The sequence below is a fragment of the Anguilla rostrata genome, chromosome 9 (assembly GCF_018555375.3).
Source record: "Anguilla rostrata isolate EN2019 chromosome 9, ASM1855537v3, whole genome shotgun sequence".
Classification (NCBI taxonomy): domain Eukaryota; kingdom Metazoa; phylum Chordata; class Actinopteri; order Anguilliformes; family Anguillidae; genus Anguilla; species Anguilla rostrata.
The window spans coordinates 16087459-16112797 of NC_057941.1; the positions used below are offsets into that span (position 1 = coordinate 16087459).

At 40.4% G+C, this 25339-nt stretch overlaps 1 protein-coding gene across 4 annotated transcripts in view; it reads left to right on the top strand.

Moving 5' to 3' along the window:
• The window catches only part of LOC135263031 (AF4/FMR2 family member 2-like), a 166841-nt gene extending 147477 nt beyond the window's left edge, over positions 1–19364 (top strand). For 2 of the 4 annotated variants that reach the window (XM_064350577.1, XM_064350579.1), the window contains 11 exons: positions 582–1613; positions 1825–1940; positions 3527–3785; positions 4527–4663; positions 5123–5186; positions 6287–6423; positions 6866–6937; positions 8498–8591; positions 8955–9004; positions 10937–11166; positions 12470–19364. In XM_064350577.1, coding sequence (XP_064206647.1) covers positions 582–1613; positions 1825–1940; positions 3527–3785; positions 4527–4663; positions 5123–5186; positions 6287–6423; positions 6866–6937; positions 8498–8591; positions 8955–9004; positions 10937–11166; positions 12470–12591 — 2313 coding nt within the window. In that variant the 3' untranslated portion in view covers positions 12592–19364. The remainder of the gene's footprint in view (positions 1–581; positions 1614–1824; positions 1941–3526; positions 3786–4526; positions 4664–5122; positions 5187–6286; positions 6424–6865; positions 6938–8497; positions 8592–8954; positions 9005–10936; positions 11167–12469) is intronic. The other 2 variants (XM_064350578.1, XM_064350580.1) reach the window with 1 other exon arrangement.
• The last annotated feature ends 5975 nt before the right edge of the window (positions 19365–25339 follow it).

Consider the following 25339-nt stretch of genomic DNA (forward strand, 5'->3'; position numbering starts at 1 on the left):
TGCTATTGCCTGCTGAGTACCAGTAGCTAACCACATGCAATGTTTTAGTTAAGATGAGGCTAAAATATTCAAACTTTTCTGCACATTTCCTTGAAATGGTGTTGTATGCTGATGGCAGTCTTATACTGTACTTAATTCCATAATGTTACCATAGGTGTACAAGTTGATTAGAGAGGGACTACCAGTCAGAGCCTCTATCATCAGGTCAGCTATCAATGAGTACATAACTCACAGAAATACTATACAAATAGAAATGCATCATGCTTTTATTTCAGCTCTTTGAAAAACATATGCAAAGATGTAAATAATGTATATATGCCATGAGAATACAACGCCATTTCACAGATGGAAGCAGTACATTTGAAACATTTAGGCAGAGCTTACGTTAAAAAGTTGAGTACAAATCTTTCCTCAGTGAAAGTAATGCTTTATCCACCTCAAAATTACATAGGAATTATAGGACTGTTGCCGCTTTGAGCAAGGTACTTGCTGAATTGTGCCAATGAATATCCTGCTATTTATGCTATGGATAAGAGCATGTGCTAAACACTGGAATGTAAATGTATTTTGCTTCTTTGCAGCCTGAACCTCCATCAACTAATAAGTGGCAATTGGATAAGTGGCTGAACAAGGTAAATCCCCACAGCAAGGCTCTGATCAGCACCCAGCCTGAGAGCCATGGGATCAGCCACTCTCAACCTGGTGACAGCCAGGGAGATGAGGTCCATGGCCCAGAGAAGGGCAAACCGAGTGGAGCCCTATCTCAGCCCGACACCAAGGAAAGAGCCCTTCTCAGCCCTGTCCGGGAGAAGGGGAAGCCCAGGACAGCCCAAAAAGCCCCTGAGGGCAAGGGTACCAAGCTCAAGTCCCCACCTGTGGTGGAACTGCCCCCACCCCGAAGGACCACAGGCAAAAAGCAGCCCAAGAAGGTTGAGCGTGGGCCTGGTGGGGAGGAGCCCAGCTGGCCCAAACCCGCTATCCCCAGCTCCGTCCCCAAGGAGAAGGAACCACCTCCCCTGGAGCTGCCCAAAGTTCGGGGCAAAGGTGCCAACGGTAAGACCGCCCCGAGGAAAGAGCCCCGCCCTGCCAGTGTTCCGGCCCCCGCGCCAGAAAAGAAGAAGCACCGAGGGCCGAGCAAGATCATCCCAAAGTCCAAGGAGTTCATCGAGACGGAGTCCTCATCGTCCGAGTGCCACTCGGACCTGGAGGAACAGGCAAAAATCCCGCTCCTCTGCCCCGGCCCCACCATCGGTGGCCTGCTCAAAGCCAAGGACTGCAGCAGCAGCAACATCCTGAGCATCAGCAGCCTCACCAGCACCAGCAGTACTTCCATACCCGACCCAGGGGCTGGGGATCTGCTGGAGGACCCCCTCTTCTCACCCATCCCCGCTGCCCAGAGCGTGCTGCTGTCCCCGCTCAGGGACTTGGAGGAGGTCAAGTCACTCTGGGTCAAAATTGAACTCAGCTTTCTGTCCCGGATCCCTGGGCGGGACCCCCCAGACCCACCCCCCACAAAAGCCGAAGCCCGGGACTCGAGCGCTAAGCACAGACGGCAGTCTCCTGTCCCTGCCCCTGCAGAAAAGCCTCCCAGCAAATCCAAAAGGAAACACAAGGCAAGTGCTGTGCTTGACTCGACAAACATACCGACATACTCCGTTGTCATGTGATCCGACACATATTCTCTGTTGTCATGTGACTTCGACAGGCATTCTCTGTGTGCTGTGCAGCACTGCCTTTCTACCAACAGGCTGCAGAACTGCAAACGAAAACCAGATCATCTGTAGCAATGAACAGTCTCATAAAAGTCCGGTTTTGTCTCCGCAGTCTGAGAACTGTGATGCAGTCGCTGGGAGCAAGAAGATGCGGCTGGAGAAGGAGACGGCACTGCTTCCACCGTGTATATCCCCAATACACACCCACAAGCTCACCAGCACAAAAGAGTGAGTGTTACCTGCTCTTGCACATCTCTGTTTTCCTGCTACGTCTGTGCAGACAACATCCCTCTTAGCACATGCTGGCAGAAATCGATGACCCTGTGGTGGAAACCTCGTTGACAGCAATCAGTGCTCCCAGTATGTAGGATGGCAGTGCTTGTTATGAAGCAAGGCCAGCTCCTTGCTGGGACTGTTCTTCTCTGGAATAGAGCGCTCTCATTGAGTCAGGGTGCAGGTAACAACCAGGACCACAGGGATTGTGTCATGTCACTCCTCATGTCAGTGACTACTGTACTTCTGTGGCATATGGTGTCATAAGATTGCCTTGTTATACTTCACCATTGGCTGGGCAGAATTGGATAGGACACGACAGAATGAAAAGAAACTGAACCAATATTTCAAAAGAGGAGTGAGGGTCTCTGTAGTATTATTTTATTAACTTATTTTCATATACTTACTTACTTATTTGATTGCATCCTGTTTCGAAACAAATCTCTGGCTAAAATTTTGTCTTGTATTTGTGTGGCTATCTTCTGTAGTCTCTTTAGCAAGAGGTATGGGAAACCTGTGCGAGCTTTGAAACCTGTGTGCAACAGTAGCCCATTTTAACTTTGATTAACAGCAATAATTGTTCATCTGGGTGTCCTGCCATATGACCTTTGGGTAGGCATTTCCTATAGCCTTAAAACACATTCTTAATGTCCACTCAATTGGACTCACAAAATTTTATTTGTCTCTCCAAAAATACATTTGGAGTATACCCAGATATTTGATATTGAGCATTTGTTTTCTGTTCAGTAAAAACAGAAGTTGTTTTTGCTATCCTAGCAGACACAATCCTAACTTCCCTCAGTATTGTGTTAGTTTATGCTTCAGGCTATCTACAGTAGAGCTTGTGTAGTATATCCCTTGAGTTATGATAAGGGGTAGAATGATTCTGTGCGGAAGATAGGGGGAAAATAAAAATAGTGATGAATATTTGCCCAACACTGCCTCAGGGACTTTAAAACCCAGTATTGATTCAAAATACTTCAACACAGTGCAGCCACTTAAGTGGTGTGTGTGTGTGTGTGTGTGTGTGTGTGTGTGATTGTGTGAGTGTGTGATTGTGTGCGTGTGTGCAAACCTGCATGCATGCCTGTGTGTGTGTGTGTGTGTGTGTGTATTTGTTGTATAGAAACACCTTGATGACTATAGCCCCCAGTGGAAAAGCTAGTCCAGCATCATTCCCCAGGAATCAAAGTGAAAATACCTTTCATTTTTTGCAAAGTTAAGGAGGCCTGAGGATATATCAGATTATAGACAGCCTTTATAAGAGTAGGCCATCATTCCACTGTTTTACCAAACAGTACAGTATGTATGTATGTGTGCATATGTGATAGATGGTTGTGCAGAAACTATACTGCTATTGGTCTCTTAATAGGGAAACGTAACATTATGCTTGTGACTCTGTTGTACTGTACTTACTGAACTTTACTGAGTACCAGCATTTGGAAAACATACTCTATTTAAAATATCTTTCAGACGTCTGGAATATGTGCATGTGAGTTCCTAAATCATTTAGATACTATTGATGGCTGTTTTTCTCTTAGCAGCATATTGAGGAAACAGCCAAGGAAGAGAGAGGAGAAGCTCCTTCCACCCCCGCTGTCTCCTCTCTCCAGTGAAACCACACACCAGCACAGAAACAGTGAAGGCAGCACTTTCAGCCAAGAGGGTGGCGCCAATTCTACCAGCACCCTACCCCCCAGCTGCTCGTTTCCCCCATGTTCTTCATCTTCCTCGTCCTCGTCCTCGTACAAACACCGCAAACTAGACAGCAAATCGGTCACACTTTCCAAGGCTGTAAATGTAAGCAAAAACAGAATGCTGGAACTGGCTAGAACTGAATGGGGAAAATCTGAAGTACAGTTTAATCACTGTTTAACTATAGCTTGGCGACACTGAATCTGAAAGAATCTTTCCATCCGCAAGCGGAAACTTTATAATTAAAATGTTGAGGGCAGTTTGTCTCTTGGTTCAAATCAAAAGGTTATGAGATTTAAACTGCTGTTTACATTTGGCTTGGGTTTTCACTCGAAACCCAAAGACAACTCCCATTCAGACTTCACAAAGGATGAAGGAAATGTATTTTGAACAAACTACCACAAGACTTATTTCTGAAAGTGATTTCTGTTTCATTTTCGTGTGTTTTGTTCATTTGCAGATTTATTTTTAAAAACACATTGATCATAATTCCTAAACACCTTATCGGTGTAATGTTTCAGGTATGGATTCAATGTATTGTTCTCAAGTCAACATACACCTTTGGCTAGGAAGAAGGGTTGGAAGCCTGGTCTGTTCTTTCAGATGGTGTCTTGATTCAGTCATTTAGCATAATTTCCTGTCTGTTTACTAAACTAATTACCTTTTGGAGAAAATTCAGAACAGCACTAAAGACATGTGAATGTGTCCCATGTGTGGAATAATCCTCTTTTAATCTATCGAAGCTCAAGAAAAGACAAGCAAGAAACTTAGCCTAGTGGAAATGTTGCAGATTAATTTTTCAGAGATGCTGAACACAATTAGCATATTGTTTGCTTTTTCCCACAGGATGAAGATGCTTACAGCAAACCTTCCGGAAGTTTCCACGGCAGCAGTCAAAGTGACACAGACCTGTGGCCAAGTTCATTGTCGACATCGCTGGACTGCTCGGAACACAGGCGGCCAAAGCTGACATTTGATGACACGTATGTTTTTGAGTATAGGTCTCGCAGTATTCATAATGGTATCGCTGACTGTGAATTACAGATAGGATGCTAATCAAGTTAATTTTGTAGTGATGAACCTCTTAAATACAAGAAAATAAGCTATTAGTTCAAGTATTTAACACACGTTTGTCTAATTGAAGAGGTTATGTGTGCATTTAATTATGACAGGTATTTTACATAATTGAACTCTGGCAGTATCCTTTATTTATTGTGCAACATCTCTGATTGAATGTACATAAACCAGTTGTAAAGGTCAGAAATGTTTTCAGCTGTTGGCAGCTGTATTCTGATGTACAGTTGTTTAGTTATTGGGCACTAGCCTTGATAGCATCACTGTCCAGATTGCTTAAAGATTAACGGTATTATAAGAGAGTAATATATTATGTTTATGTTTGTTTGAATCAAACTAAAATATGTTTATTTCTCCCTCATAAACAGACTTCACAATGCAGACTACTACATGCTGGAAGCCAAGAAATTGAAGCACAAAGCAGATGCACTGGTAAATTTAGTCATGTTTATCTTTTGTTTTTTTAGCTGCCAAGGTTAGCAGTTTATGATTTACTGAACATTCTGTATTTATAACATTTATAACATTTCTAACTGAACAGCCTGTATCTTCATATCACATTTAATGGAATTTCTACACTTTTTTTTCTACACAATTTTTATCTTCTCTCAGCTGTTCTGCAGAGACTGTGTGCAACCTAATGATTTTCGGTGGTCTGAATTTGCAGAACTCAAAATCTCAGAAGAACCTCTTTGAAATATTAAATGCAGGCAATTGATTTGATTGTTAAAATAACAAGAAAAAGGCAAATGCGAGCTGAGAAAGGCCATTCGTTTTGGGAGGCACTCCCAGGCAGAGCTCCCCGTGTCTTGTGGGAGAGAGGCGTTATGAAGGAGTGCAGGAGAAGCGCTCACACGCCTCTTCAGTACCCTCAGCGCCGAGCGCCACACTTGATTTATACTTTATACCAATAATTGGATTCCGGCAATTATGTTTCCAGACATTGTCCTTTATTGAAAGTTACATCATATGACCATAAATCTAGACTTGGGAAGAAAGCGGGCCATGAATACAGAGCGAGGCGAACTGATTGTCCGTGTAACGGTACACGACTGCAATCAGTGCGAAGACACGTATTGAATCTTCCATCAGCCAGGCCTTGTAAAAAAAAAAAAAAAATTAAAAAAAAAAGAAAGCTTTACTTCGGAGGCGTAGGACCCGCGAGAGTGTTGATCTCAGAGGAGAGCGGCCCGCAAATCAATTTTACCGCCCCGCGCCAACAAGGATGTGTGTTTGGTGGCGAGGGTTGAGTAATGTGATAATGCCTTTTTTTTTTTTCTTTCTTATGGGTTTGGACTGATAGGGGTGAATGAGGAAAGGGGCAAATCAATTGCCCTGTAATTGCCTTCAGGATTAATACAAGGGGAAAAATGTATGTGCGACCCTTCACTTAACCCTCTTCTTCTTCTATGCTTTTGCTTCAGGTGATGCTTAAGTTTTGCGCCATTGAGTCTGGCGCTCTTCGACATGCCCATTTTAATCTCAGGCTGACGCGTCTAATTGCCTTTCTGTCTGTTCTCTCACCTGGACAGCTGGAGAAGTTCGGCAAGGCCGTTAACTACACCGACGGCGCGCTCTCGTTCATCGAGTGCGGCAACGCCATGGAACGGGACCCATTAGAGGCCAAGTCGCCGTACACCATGTACTCGGAGACGGTGGAGCTCATCAGGTTAATATCCGCCCCGCCTCCCGCTCTCGCCCAGCCCGATACGCCGACCCACCGTGATTAAAAAACGGGCGGGGGGGGGGGGGGGGGGGGGGGGAGGGGGGGGGAGGCGTCACATAACGATCAGCGGCATGCAGAAGCGAAGGGATTAGGAGCCCTCGCCGTAATAATGTCAATGTAAATTAAAACGGATGGACTTCTCCGGCGAATCGTCGCCCCGTGGAGATCCGCGTGCCGGTGATTGAAATATTTTAATGAAAAATGTATTATGCACGATAATGGCAGGAAGCTCAAGCTGAGCCGAGCCGAGCCGCGAGAAGTTTATGGAGAGGCTGCAGCTGTCACGCATTCCCTGGCGCTTAATCGTTTGATGTGCAGCCGCTCGCTCCCGGGGATTGCAGTCGTGTTCACGCCGCGTTAAGATTTGTTTTTGTTTTTCCGAAAGGTACGCGTTGCGGTTAAAGAACTTCACCAGTCATTCGGCCACTGTGGCTGAGAAGAAACTAGCAGTTTTGTGGTAAGTCTGTTGCTCGGGTTCAAACTGGCCCGGTTTCTCCTCTCTGACCCCCCTCCCCCATTATGAGCTGGTACTAACAGAAGACTTACACAAATTCCCCAATTCCCTATACAACATGCAGGGTAGTTTCTCTATTTAGTGTGTGGGACTCAGGGCCTTGTGTGACTGTATCCTGTAAGTTCTGACCTACGTGTGTGGGGATACGTCTTCAGGAAATCCAGTGTATTTTAAAAACAACATTTGCGTCCAGATCCTTCACTTTGTTTAAAATGAAAATAAGCTGCTCTGAAATCTCTGTCCAGATGTCACACAACATCATCACGTGCATCTTGAAGAGAGCTTTTAAAACACAGTTGAATGACTTAATCACCATACAGGGATCGTTAATCTTGTATTTCATGCAGCTATTAGGGAATAACTAATTACGCTCTCCAAGCAGCGATCTAAACTCATATTCTTTTTCAGCGAGGGAGAAATGAATGCGCTGCCTATCAGGCCTGCGTGTCCCAGTTATTTCTGGCTGTTTATTATGGTTGCATGTTTGCTTACAGGGCATGTCTGAAACCCTTTTTTGAGAAACATTTCTGGGATGGAAATTTATCCTGCCAAAGATTCGTGCAGCCCACTATTTTAGCTAAGTAAAAAAACACAGAGTGAGAGTAAGCCTCAATTATAGATGTCGTGTTCATTTAATGGTTTAGGTATAGAAGCCTATGTTGCTCAGTGTGCCGTGTCTATGCATACATAATGTATTTTAATTTTAGCTAATTCTTATCGTTATGGGTAATAATTGTTGTAGGGTCGTGTGGAATCTTATTTACATAGAAATCAGGCAATCACCAAACGCAGACATGAGAACAGTAGAATTTCAGAACACTGGCACAAACTATCTCTCAGAAAAGGCTTCAAACAAGAGCATGTGCTTTTAATTACAACGAAAGTGCACATTTTATTGTTGTATGAGCCTTCATTTCTGTAGACAAATCTGTGGCCTACAGTATTTTAGTTCATATAAACTCTCAATAAATATATATATAAATATATAAATATCTCACCCGTTAGCTCTATCAGCATTTTGTAAGCAAGGTAGCATAGCACACACCACCATGCTCTCAAAATGACCTTTACTGGCAGCAGCAAACATATTGAAATGAAACAATGTAACATAAGGAAAGGACCGTTTCTGAGAGCCGGAGGGTTTGTCGTTTTGGCAGCTCTCTGATTTCTGATGGGAAAGGGCATTTGCAATAACTTCAGAAGAACATTTCTGCATATTGTACTCATTTTAAGAAAATGAGTACAACAGTATGGGGAAGAACCTTCAACCTGTGTATTAGGTTGGCCCAAGTCTGTACAGTAGCTGATTTGCATAGCTCCTCCCCGTCACCATAAGGGAAAAGGATTGGATGTCGTCACACGTGTCGCAAAGATAAACACGGAATGCTTAAAAAAACACACTTGAATAGCTTTTTTCACTTTGTGAACTTCAAAAAAAGTGTTTTCCTTGGCTCCCGATATGTTTAATTATATTCTCACAACTGTTGTCCATGTTTTATGCAGCTATAGATGTTTATCACTCCTGTACCTGAGAATGTTCAGACTGAAGAAGGACCATGCGATGAAGTATTCCCGTTCTCTAATGGAATATTTTAAGGTACCCATTTTGTCTCCCCGCACCCGCAAGACTGCTTTGGGTTGCGCATGCAGGTGCCGAATAAATAAATACAGTGCAAGACCCGTAAGGCAGCTTTGTTTCCCTAAATCTAATTTATATCTCTTTGGGTAATGTTTACTCATTAATATTTCATCCTCAGTTATTAAAAGCCATTCATTTTCTCAGTCTGTATACTCATTGCCTGCATCAATTATCTGCATGAGATGTCAACTCACGCTGTAGATAAAAAGGAAACTAATACCGATGTCAGTTTGCGCTTTGTGCCTGTTTGTTTAGCGTCGCCGACTGGTAAAATGCACACCGCCGCAAACCTGATGACTTTGACGAGCCTTTTCATTTCAGAATTCAGCAAAGAATTCTCAAGCACCTTCTCCGTGGGGGACCAACGGGAAGTAAGTGTGGATCTACTGCGCATCCGATTCGCATTATTCATGTGTAGCCAGGTCCCATTAGCGCTCCTGCTTATCCCGAATGTCACATGACCGACACGACATTTACTTTGATATGCGCGCTGTGCGTGGTGGCTGAATGCATTCTGCATCGTCATTAAATGAAACACCCTGTATAAAATGTTTTTCCATGATCACGGGCGGAAGTTGTGAGGGAACTGGGCTTATATCTCCAAGGTTGTGTGATTCCCAGGTGGGGCACTGCTGTTGTACCCTTGAGCAAGGCACTTAACTTGAATGGCTTCAGTAAATATCCAGCCATATAAAATGGATTGTGTGTACAAATAACGTAAGCGGCGTAATGTAAACATAGTTTGCCTTTCCGTGTCCTTTAAGAGGTTTTTCGCATTAGTTACTGTTCAACGTGGGACAGGGTAAAATTTTTAGCCTCAGACCTGGACCATAATTTGCCCCTCAAGATGAAACGACTTTTCCGCCAGTCTTTTTCCCAAACGCACAGCTAAGAGCATTCCCCTGGGATGAGGCATTTCTCCAGGATGTTTAAATCAGCACTGAATCCAGGTGATGGATCGGCAAAGGGAGCATGCAAAAGCCAACCTAGTGCTCTCCCAGCCAATCCATGGCCACCCACCAGGGTCTGGGAAGGGGGGCTGTGGAAACAACTCAAGATTATTGTCTCCCTTTGGCCCTTACAATGCTACACATTGAGATGAACTGTCAAAACAGTTATCTTCGCACACTTGTCTCTGCCTTTTGTTTATCGTGGAAACGTAAGCGTGTATACTGCACTGCTAAATACTAAATGCTATTGTCTGCTCTACATGCTGGGACTGCAGTCAACATTAGGATTTGACTCCAGCTTGCAAACTTGTTTCTTTTTGGCTGGACCGCAACAGCGGGGCCAGCCCTACAAACGCGAATGTCTGTGACTGAGTCACTGAGTGATGAAGTTACACCATTGGTCGGCCGGTCCAGCCATATACTAGGTTTTGACCTGGTCTTGTTTTTTTTTTGTCCTCAGCAATCATCAGTCATGGGTTATTTCCATTTTTCATCCTTATAGGGGACTGTTTATTTGAGCAGAACCCCAAAGAGCCCAGTAAACGAACCGAGCTGTTGAGAAAGGACATAATTTAACTTCACAAACGAGTTTCAATTTATTACTGAATTACAGGACCCAGAGTCTGCTTGTTTGGGTTTTTGCGAAGACTGATGAATATTTCCACTTATTTATGCCTGGAGGTGGCCCACAGAGATTTAGGGCATACGTGTCTGGTTTAAAAAAAAAAAAAAAAGCTTGCTGTTTGACAGTCAGGCAAGTCAAATCAGTGGTGCCGATTAACGGGTGAGCTTCATGAAAAAGCGTTGATGGCTAAATGCACAATGTCTGTGTGCAGATGTAAAGGATAAGTGCTGACCATGCAGAGACCACCCAGGATCGAGGAACCGGAGGGGAAACTACGAACAATATTGATTTCCTTAATAGCATTACACTCTGTCCTTCGGGCAAAACGCAGTAGGATTGATGTTGGGGCACCCTTCACATATTACCTGCTTCAACAATCAGAATTTGAATTGTTCAGGTAGCCGCCTTGTGTGAAGATATCGATCTGAATGCATCAAGGCGTATTTTTGATGTTCCCTTAATGTCTGACACTTGAAAGGCACTTGTAAATGGATTCACAGCATGTCCCTGTAATGTTCCCAGATAAACAGATTTGAGCAGGAATTACAAATGTGGTTTTATGCAACAGAAGTGCACTTTGGCTTTTGCTAGATGAAGTCATTTGCCTTTGTTAGATACGCGTAACAGTGTACACTCTGTGGCACGTGCACAACAAAGTGCGTTTGGTGGTGTGTGCGTCCTGGGCGGGGTTTTGCGGTCTCACCTTCGGCTCGCCCGCCCCGTTTCAGGAGCACGGGGACCCCGTCGCCCATGTCCCTGAGCCCGTCGCCGGTCAGCTCGGTCAGCAGCAGCGGGGGCCCGGTCGGCTCCTCTTCCTCCTCCTCCTCCTCCGGCGGCAGCGTGGCCATCCCCCAGCGCATCCACCACATGGCCGCCAGCCACGTCAACATCACCAGCAACGTCCTGCGCAGCTACGAGCACTGGGACACCGCCGACAAGCTCTCCCGGGAAAGCCAAGGTGACCGGGCGCGAAAGGCCCCCGTAAACGCCTGCACTCTCATGCCTGCGAAGAATTCTCCGCAGGTGCTGTGTCTGTGGGCTCAGAACACTGTACAAAGCAGTCCTGAGTAAAACTCAGTCAGGCATTCAGACAGGACTGCACTTCCACCGCAATATAAATTGTGGAGAAATGTACTAAACATCTAAGAATGAGAGCGTTGATCTAGGATCAGTTTAGCCTTTTTACAATGGATTAGACAGGGGAAGCCTGGTCCAATCACCACTCCTACTCTTCAGAAAATGTATACTGTAAGTATAGCATAATATTGAAGCATTGTAAAGAGATTCTGAGCCGTCTGAGCCAGGGAAGCAAAATGCGGTGTTTTTAACCAGTCAGAATAGTGTTGTTTTCTGTTTTGGTTGGATGGTTATTTTTGTTTTATCATATAATAGTGAGGATTACAATACACAGTTCTATAATACATAAACACAGCTTTGACTTTCAGGTCAGAACAATGCTTTATTTTTGTTTGATTAGCAATTAGAGGTTCGCCATCTGACAGTGGGCTTTTGCTTGCCAAAAATGCATAATGCTCTTTCTGCATTTAAACAACAACTTGTATTCAAGACTGTGTTCATTAAAAATGTAAGTGGACAATAACACAGTACAGCATTAACTACACCACTGAAATATATCCACTTAGAAGAAAATGGCTTGACTTGACAGCAGCATTATGTAGTCCCAATTTATTTATTTATTTTTTGTTTGTAGTCTAACATAAATAAATGACTTTAAAGCTACATCTTAAATAACAAATATCCTGATTAAGCAATTTGCACTCTACTCCTGAGTGTTCTCACTTGATATAGTTGAAACATTATACCAGTTGCTTAATCTGGCAACAACATGTCAATGGACCCTGCTTAGACCTGAACAAAGTGCAAGTTTCTGGCTTATGCTGAAAGAATTTTATGTTTGGTTGGTGGCTTCAAAAAGAGGAAACTCCTTTGACAAGGCCTGTTCATGACTGTAACTTCAGTTTGAGCTTTTGAGTTATGAGCTCATTTGGTTTTACCTCCTTTCAGTTGTTTTCTGTTGCTAAGCATTATTGCACTTCAGTGTCAAAATAGCAAAATGGTATTGGAATTTAATCACTGATCATTCACAGGTGTCCCTGTTGATGTTTAAAGCTTAGCAAGAACCTCTACTCAGCCTGAAATGTGTAGAGCCTGACATGAACATCCATGTTTCTGAACATTCTGTTTATCTCTCTCTCTCTCTCTCTCTTTCTCTCATTCTCTCCTTCTCTCTCTTCCTGCAGAGTTCTTTCAGGAACTGAACTCAGTAATGGAGCCATTGACCCAACACAGCAGCATGACAGAACTGGTGCGCTACGTGCGCCAAGGGCTGCACTGGCTGCGGATAGAGGCGCAGCTCTTATAGTGCTGGGACTGGAGCGCCACGTCACTCACACCTCCATCACTACCTCTACCAGCATACGCATCTCCACCAATAAAAGCCCGGAGGACCTGGCTGCCTTCGCCCCGCTCCTCCAGCACTGTAGCTCGCGTGCTCCATCTTTATCCCAAGGTCACCTTTCTTCACAATTTTCTCCTTGTTTGGAACAATTGTTTCCTTCGCCAGAAAGTTTAACCACACCTCCAGGTTGGATGGATGTTTAGAACCCTCCCTTCAAAAATATATAGTTCTAAATATTTTTACGGAACATCCGCACAAGGTCCTTTCAGTCCACTCTGAGAATAATTAGCAGTAACTCACAACCTCCTTTGAAGGCTGAGTTATGCTATATTTTCTTTTTGCCATTTAAAAAAGAAGACCATAATCATCTGTAACAAACCATATAATGTATTTCAGTCAGCTACTTAAGATTGCGCTTCACAACTGTTTTGCAGTGGGAGATATATACCTGTTTGTGTTTAAGACATGAAGTAAAATAGTATTTCATTAACTGGGCAAATTGCAAATATATGAATCACAATATATCAAGTTAGCAGGCTATTAGAAACCAGAGGTCTAACTTACTAGTTTTATGAGAAATACCTTAGTTTTAAATAGGGAAGAGCACAATGTGCGTGTTGCCAAATAGTCTTGAACATTGCATATCCATCTGTGAAAGCACTGGTAGCAGGTATCACAAGTAAAGTTAACCTTCAGTGTTACTGATTCATTAAAAGCATTCATTTTTGGTAAGATCAGGAACTAGACTTCCCATGATTGCATGGGACAGAAAACACTGTTTTAATTTATTTAACAGTACAGCTTTCTGAAACACTACATTAGCTCCCACCCCATAAAAGAGATTACCTGGCCTTTTTTCCTATATATGTGTATATGTTATGTCACAGTGTGAGTAGATTTTATTGTGTTCTTACCCACAGTTGTAAGGGCTAGCATAGGCCTGAGGCAGAGTACATTATTAATCTGACTGGCAGGATAATAGTCTCTTCATCTTCACTGTGTCTGGACCAAGGTAATTATTATTAACTGAAATTAAAAACAAAAACGAATATATAAAAATGTATATATTTAATATAAATATATCATATGAAACAAATATTAATATTTTTGGTTTTGATCTGGTCGCAAGCGTGTATGAGAGTATATATTTTGACATTAATAAAATGATCCTTTCTCTGTTAATTGAAATGACGTTGTGCTTCATAATGTTTGGGACAAATACTTGTTTTTTTTGGCTCTGTACGCCACAATTTTAGATTTGTAATCAAATAATACACGTGATCAAAGAGCACATTCTCCACTTTTATTTAATGGTATTTCCATGCACTTTAGTTTCTCCATGTTGAAATTACATACAATTACAAACATATACTGTAGCCCCTGATTTCAGAGCACAATTGAACACACCTGATTAATCAGAAACACCTGTGAAACCATTTGTCCCAGACATGGTGTCCTCAAATGGGGGACTATAAAAAGTGCTTTAATTTCTACATGGTGAAACCACAGTGTATAAAAATACCCTTTAATAAAAGCTGAGAATCTGCACTTTAACCGCAAGTAAATTGTTTGCTTACAAATCTAAAATTGTGTACAAAGCCAAAGCAAGAAAAAAATGTCTTTGTTCCAGACACTATTGAGCTCTCTGTATGTTGCAAGATGGTAGTCCCACTCCAAACCCTGAGGTTGTTGGGGATATTACCCACCACCATTATGGCTAGCATTAAATAGCGATCTGAGAAAATATGTTTACTTTGAGTATAATACATGAATTGACAAATACAAACGTATGGTTGTTGTAGGTAGTGGGGTACATGGCTTGCAAATCAAATTGAAAATAATAAAAAATACTAAAAATAATAATAATAATTAATATGTTAAAAATTTAAACTAATCTAAAACTGGAATACATTGAAAAACTGAAACTAGCAAACACTCTAAACTAAATTAGACAGTGGAATCGAAACTAAACTAAATTTAAAACTCAATTTAAAAATAAAACTATAACTAGAAGAGTGCACTCAGTAGAGTGCAGATCTCCGCCAGGCATTCCAAATGGAAGCAGTTGTTGATCACTTGCAGCCCTTAGTGGCCGGTTAGGAGTTAGCACTCAATCTATTTCAATGGACAACAATGATGGAAATTAATTCAAATAAAATACTTGTCGTTGACCGATTTGCAAAATATTTGAGAATTCAGGTCCTTGGCCTGCTGTCAGCATGCACAACAAATATTAGGCTGATCGGCCCAGCAGTATGCGAGATTAGCTGCGGACAGTGACACAAACACACACGCACAAACACACACACACACACACACACACGCACAAACATACGTGTCCAAATGCATGATCCCCTCCAGGCTCCACCTGGCTGAGATAATAACCTTGGTCTGGACAGTTAGTTCCCATTTAAGCATCTGCACCACACTGCCACACGGTCTTCTTGGTGGGGTACTCTGGATCAATTAGCAGTCCCTTTTCAAACGTGTCATTCAGTTTAACTACTTGCATTTCAGTATACAGCACAGAGGTTTATTTTACTGTGCATTTACAGATGTTGATCTGAGGGAGATTGTTGAGCATGTGTCTTAACCAGGACCATTGATAGTGCAGCTAACCTACATATTTGTCCTTAAGTGTGGTAGACTAATATGCTGTTTTCAATTTCAATCGTAGTGTCAATTAGTTGTCATGGTAATTCTTCAGTTTTTTTCACAGCACCTTGAGGTAATTTATGAACATCTTTTTGTTTGTTTAGTTTTTGATGGGAACGTATGTGCAGTGCGCTTTGTGTGCAATATGGTGATGGTTTTGGGAAGGGAATTCCCAGAGGCTCATCATCAGCCCTAGCTAAAGCCCGATGTGTTCTTGTGGACCAGTGGTGATGATGATGAGTGTGTGTGTGTGCGTATGCATGCATGTGTGTGTGTGTGTGTGTGTGTATGTATGCACGTGAAATGTTCCTTTCACTATGATACAATACAAAGTGCCTCATTATCCAGTGGAAGCTATTAGACTATATAAACCAACAAGAATGAATCTAAAGGATTTTTCCATACCATATTGGTATATTCGATTTTTATTTTTCATGATTCCACACTTATTTATTTCTATCGCTTTTATTGAAAATGCTGTTAACTGCTCTGGCTTTAAAAAATCAAAAATGTGTGACATATTTATTCCAAATATCTAATTAAATTTCACTTGTGCTGTTGGTTGCAAACAAATAACAAAAACAAAAGCAAACAATTAGTGACTCCAAAGCCTTGCCATTTTCCATAAACCAACAACCTGTAGCGTATTGAATTCATTAGCAGTGTTTTGAGATTTGCAATAATTTAATAAATAATGCTAATTGTTATTTAAAGAAGCAAAAATATGCAATAGCAGTCGATTTCCACTCCAAGGACAAATAGCAATATGCAGGTAAGCATAAATAACTGTACAAAATGCGTAATGCTGATTATAACTATAGCCGAAAAAGATTCAGTCCAAAAAGTGCTGCAAAGCTAATTAGTTTGAGTTTCAAGTACACCCTTTCCCATAATCCATAATTTCTGTAAGAACAATGTTTGTCTGATATTTTCATGACAAAATAACTTGGCTTACAATGTTACAATCATCTGCCTGTGTAAACACCAGAAAAGAAGTTGTGTATATTAATTTTATGCAAATTCTGAAATTCTCGCTTCCAGTCCAAAATTACCAACTGTCGTCCCTTTTTAGGGGGCAGTTTGTACATTTCGAGTGGCTTTTTCCACAGCTGCTCCTTCTTGTGCCAGAGACAAGCCATTCTGTCTGGAAAATGTGTGCCCATTTTTGGCTGCCAGTCAGCACCAGCTAACACTGGCTCTCTGAGGCTCATCCATCCTAGAGTATAAACAAGTGCCTACATTGGCAGTACCTGCCACAAGCTAATTTGGAGATAGAAAACCGTTGAGATTAAAAATCAATGCTATTCTTAGAATGCCCCCTTTTGCCCTAAAACAATGATACAAATGAGAGACCAACTCTCACCAAACAAAAGGGCGATAAAAATGAAAAGTAGCTACAACATTAACATTCACAATGTGGCCTTCTTGTTTAGTGTCCTTAAAATATTGGCTAACATCTGAAGTTTGCAGTTTAGCTGCGCTGCAAATCAGTTGTTCACAAGTAGATATGGCTTGTAATTAATGGGAGTTTGATTACAAACAGCGTAGTCCCAAACTTTCATTTTTTTTTTTTCTTTTTGGAATACTATGTCTCATTTGGAGTTACTTGGATTTATTCCACTTATGTTAACAGAAATTTGTTTAAATCAAAGTTATTTCAAATTTAAATGTTTTGGCACCATGGTGATCATAAAGTAAGCTTCACCTGAAGCTGTCATTGAACAATCCTTCAATTGCAATATACGTTATATTTTTTAAAAATGTGCATTAGTAATTATTTATGCATCACAAAGTGCAAGTTAATTATGTGAATAGGTACTGGATTTTATTTATTAATGTTTGTTTTACTGTCCTGTGCATACTTATATTTTATAAATATGGACAAGAGTGCCAATCTCCCCTGTCTTTGAGCTGAAAATATAAAGAGACCTTCAAAAATATGTTATTCTGCAAACATAATGAAAAAGTAGAGGTAGCTGTTTCAACCACTGGCCTGATTTGTATGATTCAATCAAACTTATCACTGTGTGTCTGTGGACCATTCATCGCAACTACCAGGGCATTGCTATTTTTTAAAAAGGCCTAGCATTGCACATTTGTTTGAGGTTCTGTTTATTTTAAGAAATCTGAAAATGTTGCCTTTCATTTTGGATTGAAAATGACACAGACTCCTAAGCAAGAGTGTTTCAGTCTTGTCTCTGGCAAATTACAGTCTTTCCTACTCCTATGTTTTATGTGCTTCAATGCAAGTTATCTTCATTATTAAATCATACCAGCAGGTAGCATCCTGTTAACTCCACGATGAAGCACTGTAAATAGCACTTAACACAAGATAATGCACAGCGTCGGTCAATTAAACTTCCAGTAATTTAATGCTGATTCTTGACTTGTTGAACTGTGATACAAAATAACATACAATATCCCTTTTATGTAAAATAGAAAAATATACACTCTAGAAAAGCCATTTGGAGCAGCAGAGAGAGAATGACATCAAATTGCAGAAGGTACATCAAGGTACATGAGGTGTTGTGTTATTAGTACTGGCTTTCATTTTGTCAAGATCGACTCTGACTGTAGTTCAGATTAAAATGTTTTTTCAAATTTAAAGTTCAGTCTTTCATCAATGTTTTATTCATCCAAGTGTCCCTTAACTTGTAAAATAAATTCATGGACTGTACGGTACTTGGGAAAATTACAACGGTCTACCAATGCTAACTGTCGATATCTGTACAATAAAACTAAATGTTCCATGTTCTTCTGTCTTAAGAATAGTTACTATATGAATATACTGCAGTCCCCCTAAAACTGATGGAAATTATAACTGCAGCAGAAGTAACTTGCCTTGAAACTATTACAGATGTGTAATGTTTCACCTTCTGGCTGTCTGGTGTTTTGTATTCTATCTAGTTACGTGTTCTGTTCCCACATTATAATTAAATTCAATCTGACCCAGAGTGTGTTACCTTAGCTTCTGTTATCAAGTTGTTTTTCAAAGAGGGAACAGTTGTGATAATGTGCGTATTGTTTCAAAGAAAATGCAAGTTTCCTTATGGCAAAACAAAGTCATTTTCTATACATTGCTGTACCTCCTACTCCTAAAATGATCTCTAAAAGAGAAATTCAATGGACGGTTTCAGGATGACCTAAAACATTGTTTGTATATTCACCTTATGAAATGTCATGATTTTGTTAGACCTATTTCATAATTGTCAGATTCTGTATAGTCAGTATTTTGATCTCCCAAACATACAAATTTAAACTAGAGTCAAAGTCATAAAGTCATTTTCATAAGAAGGAAGGAAGTCACATTTCCATGTTCAAAGCTGAATGGATAATCAGTCACTATTGTGATATAGTCCTTTATGATTTAGCCTTTGCTCAACAGTATGATAAAACTGTGTACATACGAGACAATTTATAAGGAACTACAAATTTTTCCGGTAAACATTTATTGGCTAAGCTGACATTCACTGGTAAACAGAGTAACCTTTTATCCGGAGGCCTGAGCTTTATAGAAATGCTACCTATTTCCTTAATGGATGCTTGATCTTGATTAAATGTCAGGGGAGAACAGGGTTACTATTCTAAGTCAATAGCCGTCTCACCCTCATTGAGTTTTGGCAGGCGAGGAAGGACTTTGTACTCATGAATTGCAATGGCAGAAGATGTCTTTGTTCCAAGCATGCTCTCCTTGTAAAGTTTTTGTTTGTTTTTTTGTACAGAGCAGGGTAATTGTTATGCTGTTGATTAAATATTGTATAGTTGTTAATTTTCTATTGCTTTGTGTATAAAGAAACTTTCCTGCCTGGTTAGCTTTGTATTTCAAATGTGTTGCACAAGTTACGAGTTCTGCAGAGATTTTTTTAATTGTATTATTTTTGCTTATTGTATGTTTATTTTATAAGAAAACTGTCATATGTATTGTACAAAAATGTAAGAGTTGTTGTTTTTAAATGTTTAATGTCTCTCTAAAAATGTATAACCAGTATAATTGCTTCTCTATAAGAGGGTTAATTATGCTATTGTATGGAAATGAAAAAATTGGAAAAAGAAGTTTTTATTAAACATTTCTGTAAATTGAAGGCATTCTGTTTTTCAAGCAGTTTAGTCTTTTCCTTCACTCATAAAATGGCTCCCTCAGCATTTAATTGCAATACTGATGTTTTAACACTAGGGGGTAAAAAGGGGGTAACATACTCCAGCCATTGCAGGAGGATGTTAACTTCTTATTTTTTCTTACGTGGTCTGTTACTTTTGCACCAGAATATTTTGTTTGAGGAAAACACTGTTCCCACACACGAAATGCTTATGCTGACTTAAGGTTTTTGCAGTGCCTTCTCAATACTGAGCTGTTGCTAACTGGCGCCCCACGGCACATTTTATGTGTTTTACCAACCCATACTGCGAGTGACTCTCACGTGAATCCATTTGGCTAGCTCCAGGGAGAGCATTTGGTGAGATGTAAACCACAACGCTGTAATCTTGATGCCTTTAAATTGATAGGCTGCAAATTGATTCTTTTTATGATCGTTATCATTATCACAGGAAAGCAAATGTGTTGTGTGGATCACAGCGATGTGTGTGTTCTTTGTTCCCATTAGGGATAAAGACCTCTTCCGCAGCACTAATACTGCATTAACCTGTTATACCCTCCAGTAATCAACAAAGGGTTTTCTAATATATACAGTGAATAGATAGAGTCCAGGGAATGATTCTCACAGCTATCCCAGGGGGAAAATTGGATTATATATATAGATACATATACAGTGAGCTCCATAATGTTTGGGACAAATACTCTTGATTTGGCTCTGTACTCCCAATTCACACGGTTAAAGTGCAGCTTTAATTCTCAGCTTTAACTCAAGGGTATTTTTTTAATACATTTTGGTTTCACCGTGCAGCACTTTTTATATATAGCCCCTGCATTTGATGAGCACTATGATGCTTGGGACATATTAAAGTTATGCAAATGAAAGTAGTCATGCTTTGTGCTTTTCCACATATGCTTTTCATGCAATGGCTGCTTGAAGTCTGTGACTCATAGACATCTCCAGGTGCTGAGTATTTTCTCTGGTGAGCAGATACGATGCTTCTGCACACTTCAGAATCCATTCTGCTGATTATTTCAGCAGCTACATCATCAATGAAGACAAGTGAGCCAGTATCTGTGGCAACCATGCATACCCAAACCATAGCACCCCCACAACCACGTTTCACAGATGAGGGGGGGGTGATTTGCATCTTGGGCAGTTCCTTTCAGCCTCGACACTTACCTCTTGCCATCACTCTGATACAAGTGAATCTTGGTCTCATCTGTCTAAAAAATTCTTTTTCCAGAACTCTGCAGGCTCTTATAGGTAGCCTACAGAGAAAACTAACTTGGCCATCCTGTTTTTGGGTTAACTGGTGGTTTGCATCTTGCAGTGTAGCCTCTGTAGTTCCGTTTGTGAAGCCTTGTGCTGACAGTAGTGACTGACACATCCACACTTGCTTCCCGAAGAGTGTTTCTGATCTGATGGACATGTTTGCAGGTTTTTCTTCATTATATTGAGAATTCTTTGTTCATCACCAAAAGAGGTCTTCCTTGGCCTACCAGACCCATTGCAATTACTGAGCTCACAGCTGCTCCTTCTTTTTAATTATGTTCCACACACTTGATTTTGATAAGCCTAAGGTTTGGCATATGTCTCTGACAGTTGTTTTTCTTATTTCTCAGCTTCATAATGGCTTCCTTGACTTTCATTGGAACCGCTCTAGTCCTCATGTTCACAAACAGCAATAATAGACTCCAATGGCAATCAAAAGCCAAGAATCAAGACTAGATGCTGTAAGCTCTCTTATACCTTCAACAAGGAAGCAATTGAATACACATAACTGATCAGAAACACCTGCAAAGTCACTTGTGCCAACTGTTATAGTACCCTGAAATTGGGAGGCTATGTGTAAAATTTTATTTCTACATGGTAGAACCAAACTACCCTTTAATAAAGCTGAGAATCTGCACTTTTACCACATGTGAATTGGTTTATTGCAAATCTAAAATACCAAGTGAAGAAAAAATAGGTCTTTGTGCCAAACATTCAAGAGCTCACTTTGTGTGTGTGTGTGTGTGTGTGTGTGTGTGTGTGTGTGTGTGTATGTGTGCATATATTTATATCTATTTCTGTGTATATATGTCAATTTTATATTTGGATTGTGATACTAGGTTTATTTAGGGAAAATGAGCATATCTAAAAATATATATTCATTGTCTCTAAATAATAAAACCAGTATCACAATCCAAATATAAATTTTCTTTTGTTACTGCTCTGTCTAATGGTGTATCTTTCATTGTTCATGAGATTAATATACTTATTTCATTGCTTATCACTGGAGATGTGCATTCATATCCGTACATATTACTTGATAATGTTTCTGATGTGTGAATAAATGCTCCTTTAAAGACTCGTTATTAGAGTAAGGTCTTCTAGCTGAGCGTGAAGCCCACCTGCTAAATAATTTCCTAAATTAGATTTCTCAAACCCTTTTTTATTTACTGGTTCTGAGCATTTCATTTATTGTTGGAGCTGAGCCAGCTCCCTGACAGTTAAGATTTATTGAGTTAATTGCCTGGGGTAACCATGCAATAAAATCATCTCAAAGATAAATTTTTGTGGCACAGAAAACCATCAAGGCAATTTTTCAACTGCTACGGCTATATTTCCGCAGGTTACAGGTGCAAATTTGTTCTAAGCTGAAGCATCTCATTAGCGCCATGACTTAATCTGGCTGAGGTTTAAAGCAAGGTTTAACTGCAAAGCTAATATATAGGACACGTACGGTAGTCTTGTGGGGAAATTTGGTATTTTACTAATTGGTGAATCCATTGCCCGTGAGATACTGAAAGACATTAATTAGGAACAGAAGAGGAATTCACCTGCTTTCATCTTCCATTCTTCTGAGAAATCCGACATTGTAATGTATATATGGGTACTCAAAATATCAGTTTACATTATGTGAACATTACATTCAATTATTGTTATATTGACTAATATAGAGTGGCTTAAAAGCGCATGAGAAAAGGTTTAAAAACATTAGGCAACAAATGGCAATACGCAATAAGTTCAAACAGATACGGTTGCAATTACTTGAGTGTCGTAGGGGATATGTGTGACTTGTAGATTTTGGTGACCATGCAGCAATGGCTAAATAGAATATTGTATTTGATTCAGTTGCACTCAGATGTGCCACAAGTGACTGTAAGCTGTGGTGTGAAACCCCATACGGGGCAAGCTAATCACATGACACATACACAGAGGGGAAATAATTTATGAAGCATTTAGTTAGAGAGCATGCCTTTGGACTTTGGGCGATAGGGCAATCAAGCAGAAATGCCACAAGGAAAATCCATACGGACAGAGCCAAACCCAGAAACAAGCAACTGCGAAACGGCTACTGTGTCTCAAACATCATCTCATACAGACAAGACACAGGACACTGCAGTAAATTAGCATGATCTGAGACATATCACCAACAATTAGGATGTATCTGTTCTGTGTGGACGTATTTCCAAGAAATTCTATAACAAGAGGTTCACTGTGTTTTTACTTATTTGTTGTTGCTTTTTTGTGCTACTTCAAAAATCTCTAAATATTCTAGCCTTATAAATAATAATGAATGACCACTGAATGATAATTCCTTGTGCTTTATTTCACATTTCACATTTATTTATAGGTACAAGGTATCCAAAGATCAAATTTATAAATATATGAATATATGTGGTGCAGTGGGTAGCACTGTCGCCTCACAGCAAGAAGGTTATGGGCTCGAATCTCGGCTTGGGGCCTTTCTGTGTGGAGTTTGCATGTTCTCCCCGTGTCCGCGTGGGTTTCCTCCGGGTACTCCGGTTTCCTCCCACAGTCCAAAGACATGCAGGTAGGCTAATTGAAAACCCTACATTGCCCATAGGTATGAGTGTGTGAGTGAATAGTGCGTGTGCCCTGCAATAGATTGGTGGCCTGTCCAGGGTGTATTCCTGCCCAATGCACGCTGGGATAAGCTCCAGCACCTCCCGTGACCCTGACCAGGATAAGCAGGTATAGATAATGGATGGATGGATGGATGGATGAAAAAAACGGTGAAGTTTCCTATTTAAAATATTGCTAAATGATACATGATACTTGGTCAAACTATATACATCATAGTCTGTGCTACATTCACCTCTGTATTAAAATGAAGAGGGTGTGACAGGATTTCTTGCACCTGGTTATTCTGCTGGTGTTTGCGAGCTTCTCTTGAGCCACACACACAATTAGAATTCCCTTCCAAATCTCATCTGAAAAGCAATTTGCCACACTGTGCTGTTCTTAAGGTATCGGATTATGTTGCATATGTGGTTGTGTCCTCTAAATTGTTGATTGCTTACACTGTTTTAAAAATGCTCCTCCTTTGATTCTTCCAGCATAGAATTTGACCATAATTAAGACCATAATTAAATAATTTAATAATTTAATTTCATGGAATGGTAAAAAAAAATGTTCTCGCTTTTGTGTTTACTGTTAAGATTCTTGCAGTTGGAGTGCAGCATTTTCATTTAATAGCCAAGAAGAGGCAGTTATACTGATGCTATATCTGCCTGATTCCAGTTAATTGCAGATGCCTTTTCTGCTGCAACATAAAACAATACATTTAATGAGTCTTATTCACATGCATTTAAAACTCGCCAGTTTTGACTAAAGTGTGTTAAGCGCTTAATTGAATGATTCTTGATTAAACTGAATCTCTGATGAAAAATAGCATGTCACATTTCACTGGTTTCTAATTTGCTGCTTGTTAGATTGATCATGACTGAAATGTTCACACAGAAAAACCTTATTAGATCCTCCATTTTACATAAAGCCATTATTTCATGTTCTCCGTCACATAATTAAACAGGACTAAATTTAATTACCTTCAGCTGCAGCTGAATGGAGGTGTGAAATGGACATTTCTCTCAAGTCAACAGGTGAGGTATATAATGTACTTTGATTAGCCATGTCTTTTTTAAGATGCAGTTTATACTGCATATTGTGTCAATGAATTGTGCCAACATTTAGCATTAGCTAAATAGCTCATAAGATCATAAAATTAGCTCATAAAAGCATGCACGACTAAACATTTGGCACAGCTTTGGGCTATACTGTTTATACCATACAGCATAGCCTTGTAAGGAAAATGTGGAAATCTCCCATTAATTGCCATGCTGGTACGATTAAATTTTATCATCAGTTCTTTTGTCAGTTATTCATCCTGTTTAGGTCAAAGCTGTATTGAACCTTTAAGTCTTTAGAATTTTTAAAGAGCATTTTTCTCATGCTTGTTTTTTTCTTTTTTTCCTTTGACAACAACACATTTTATTAGACTGCCATTAACAATCTGGTGCATGTTGCACAATATTTATGCACAGAACTGTTCATTCAGTGTCCTCTTTTAATATCGTCATAGTATTCTGCATTATCAAAGTACATTGGCTAATCTCTACTTGGGAGAACTCTATTCCAGGGCATGGTTTCGTTTTGAATGTCCTGCTGAATGCAAACCCAGCTCTTGTGGGTTCCATCACATGCAAGATACTTGCCAAGGTATTCCTCAGCCTCAAGACAACACAAGGGATTAAATGTCTTTGTGGATCCATGGCAGAGGTAAACATCTCAGTAGAACAGCAGCATCTCTGTGCAGACGCTTTTCACTTCCCCTGTGACCCACTCCATCTGCCCTGTGCTCCTTATGAGGACAGCAGCACATGACTCACTGTGACCTCAGTTGTACCCCTTTGCTTGCTGCATTAATTGGGTCTGAGGCTGTTAATTTCGCAGAGGATGTTGTATCCCACTGCGGCAGATGTAATCTGAGGATTCATTCTGACCTTGTACATAAGGCAAGGAGGAGGAGCATAAACCTGTCAGTCACAGGCTTCAGTTCTTTTTTTGGTAAATATTCAATCAATGAAGTGGTAATGCTGTTGCAAGTAGCAAAGGTAGCAGCATTTGTAATTCTGTAATTTTACATAAACAAAGATAATCATAATCGAAACATAGGC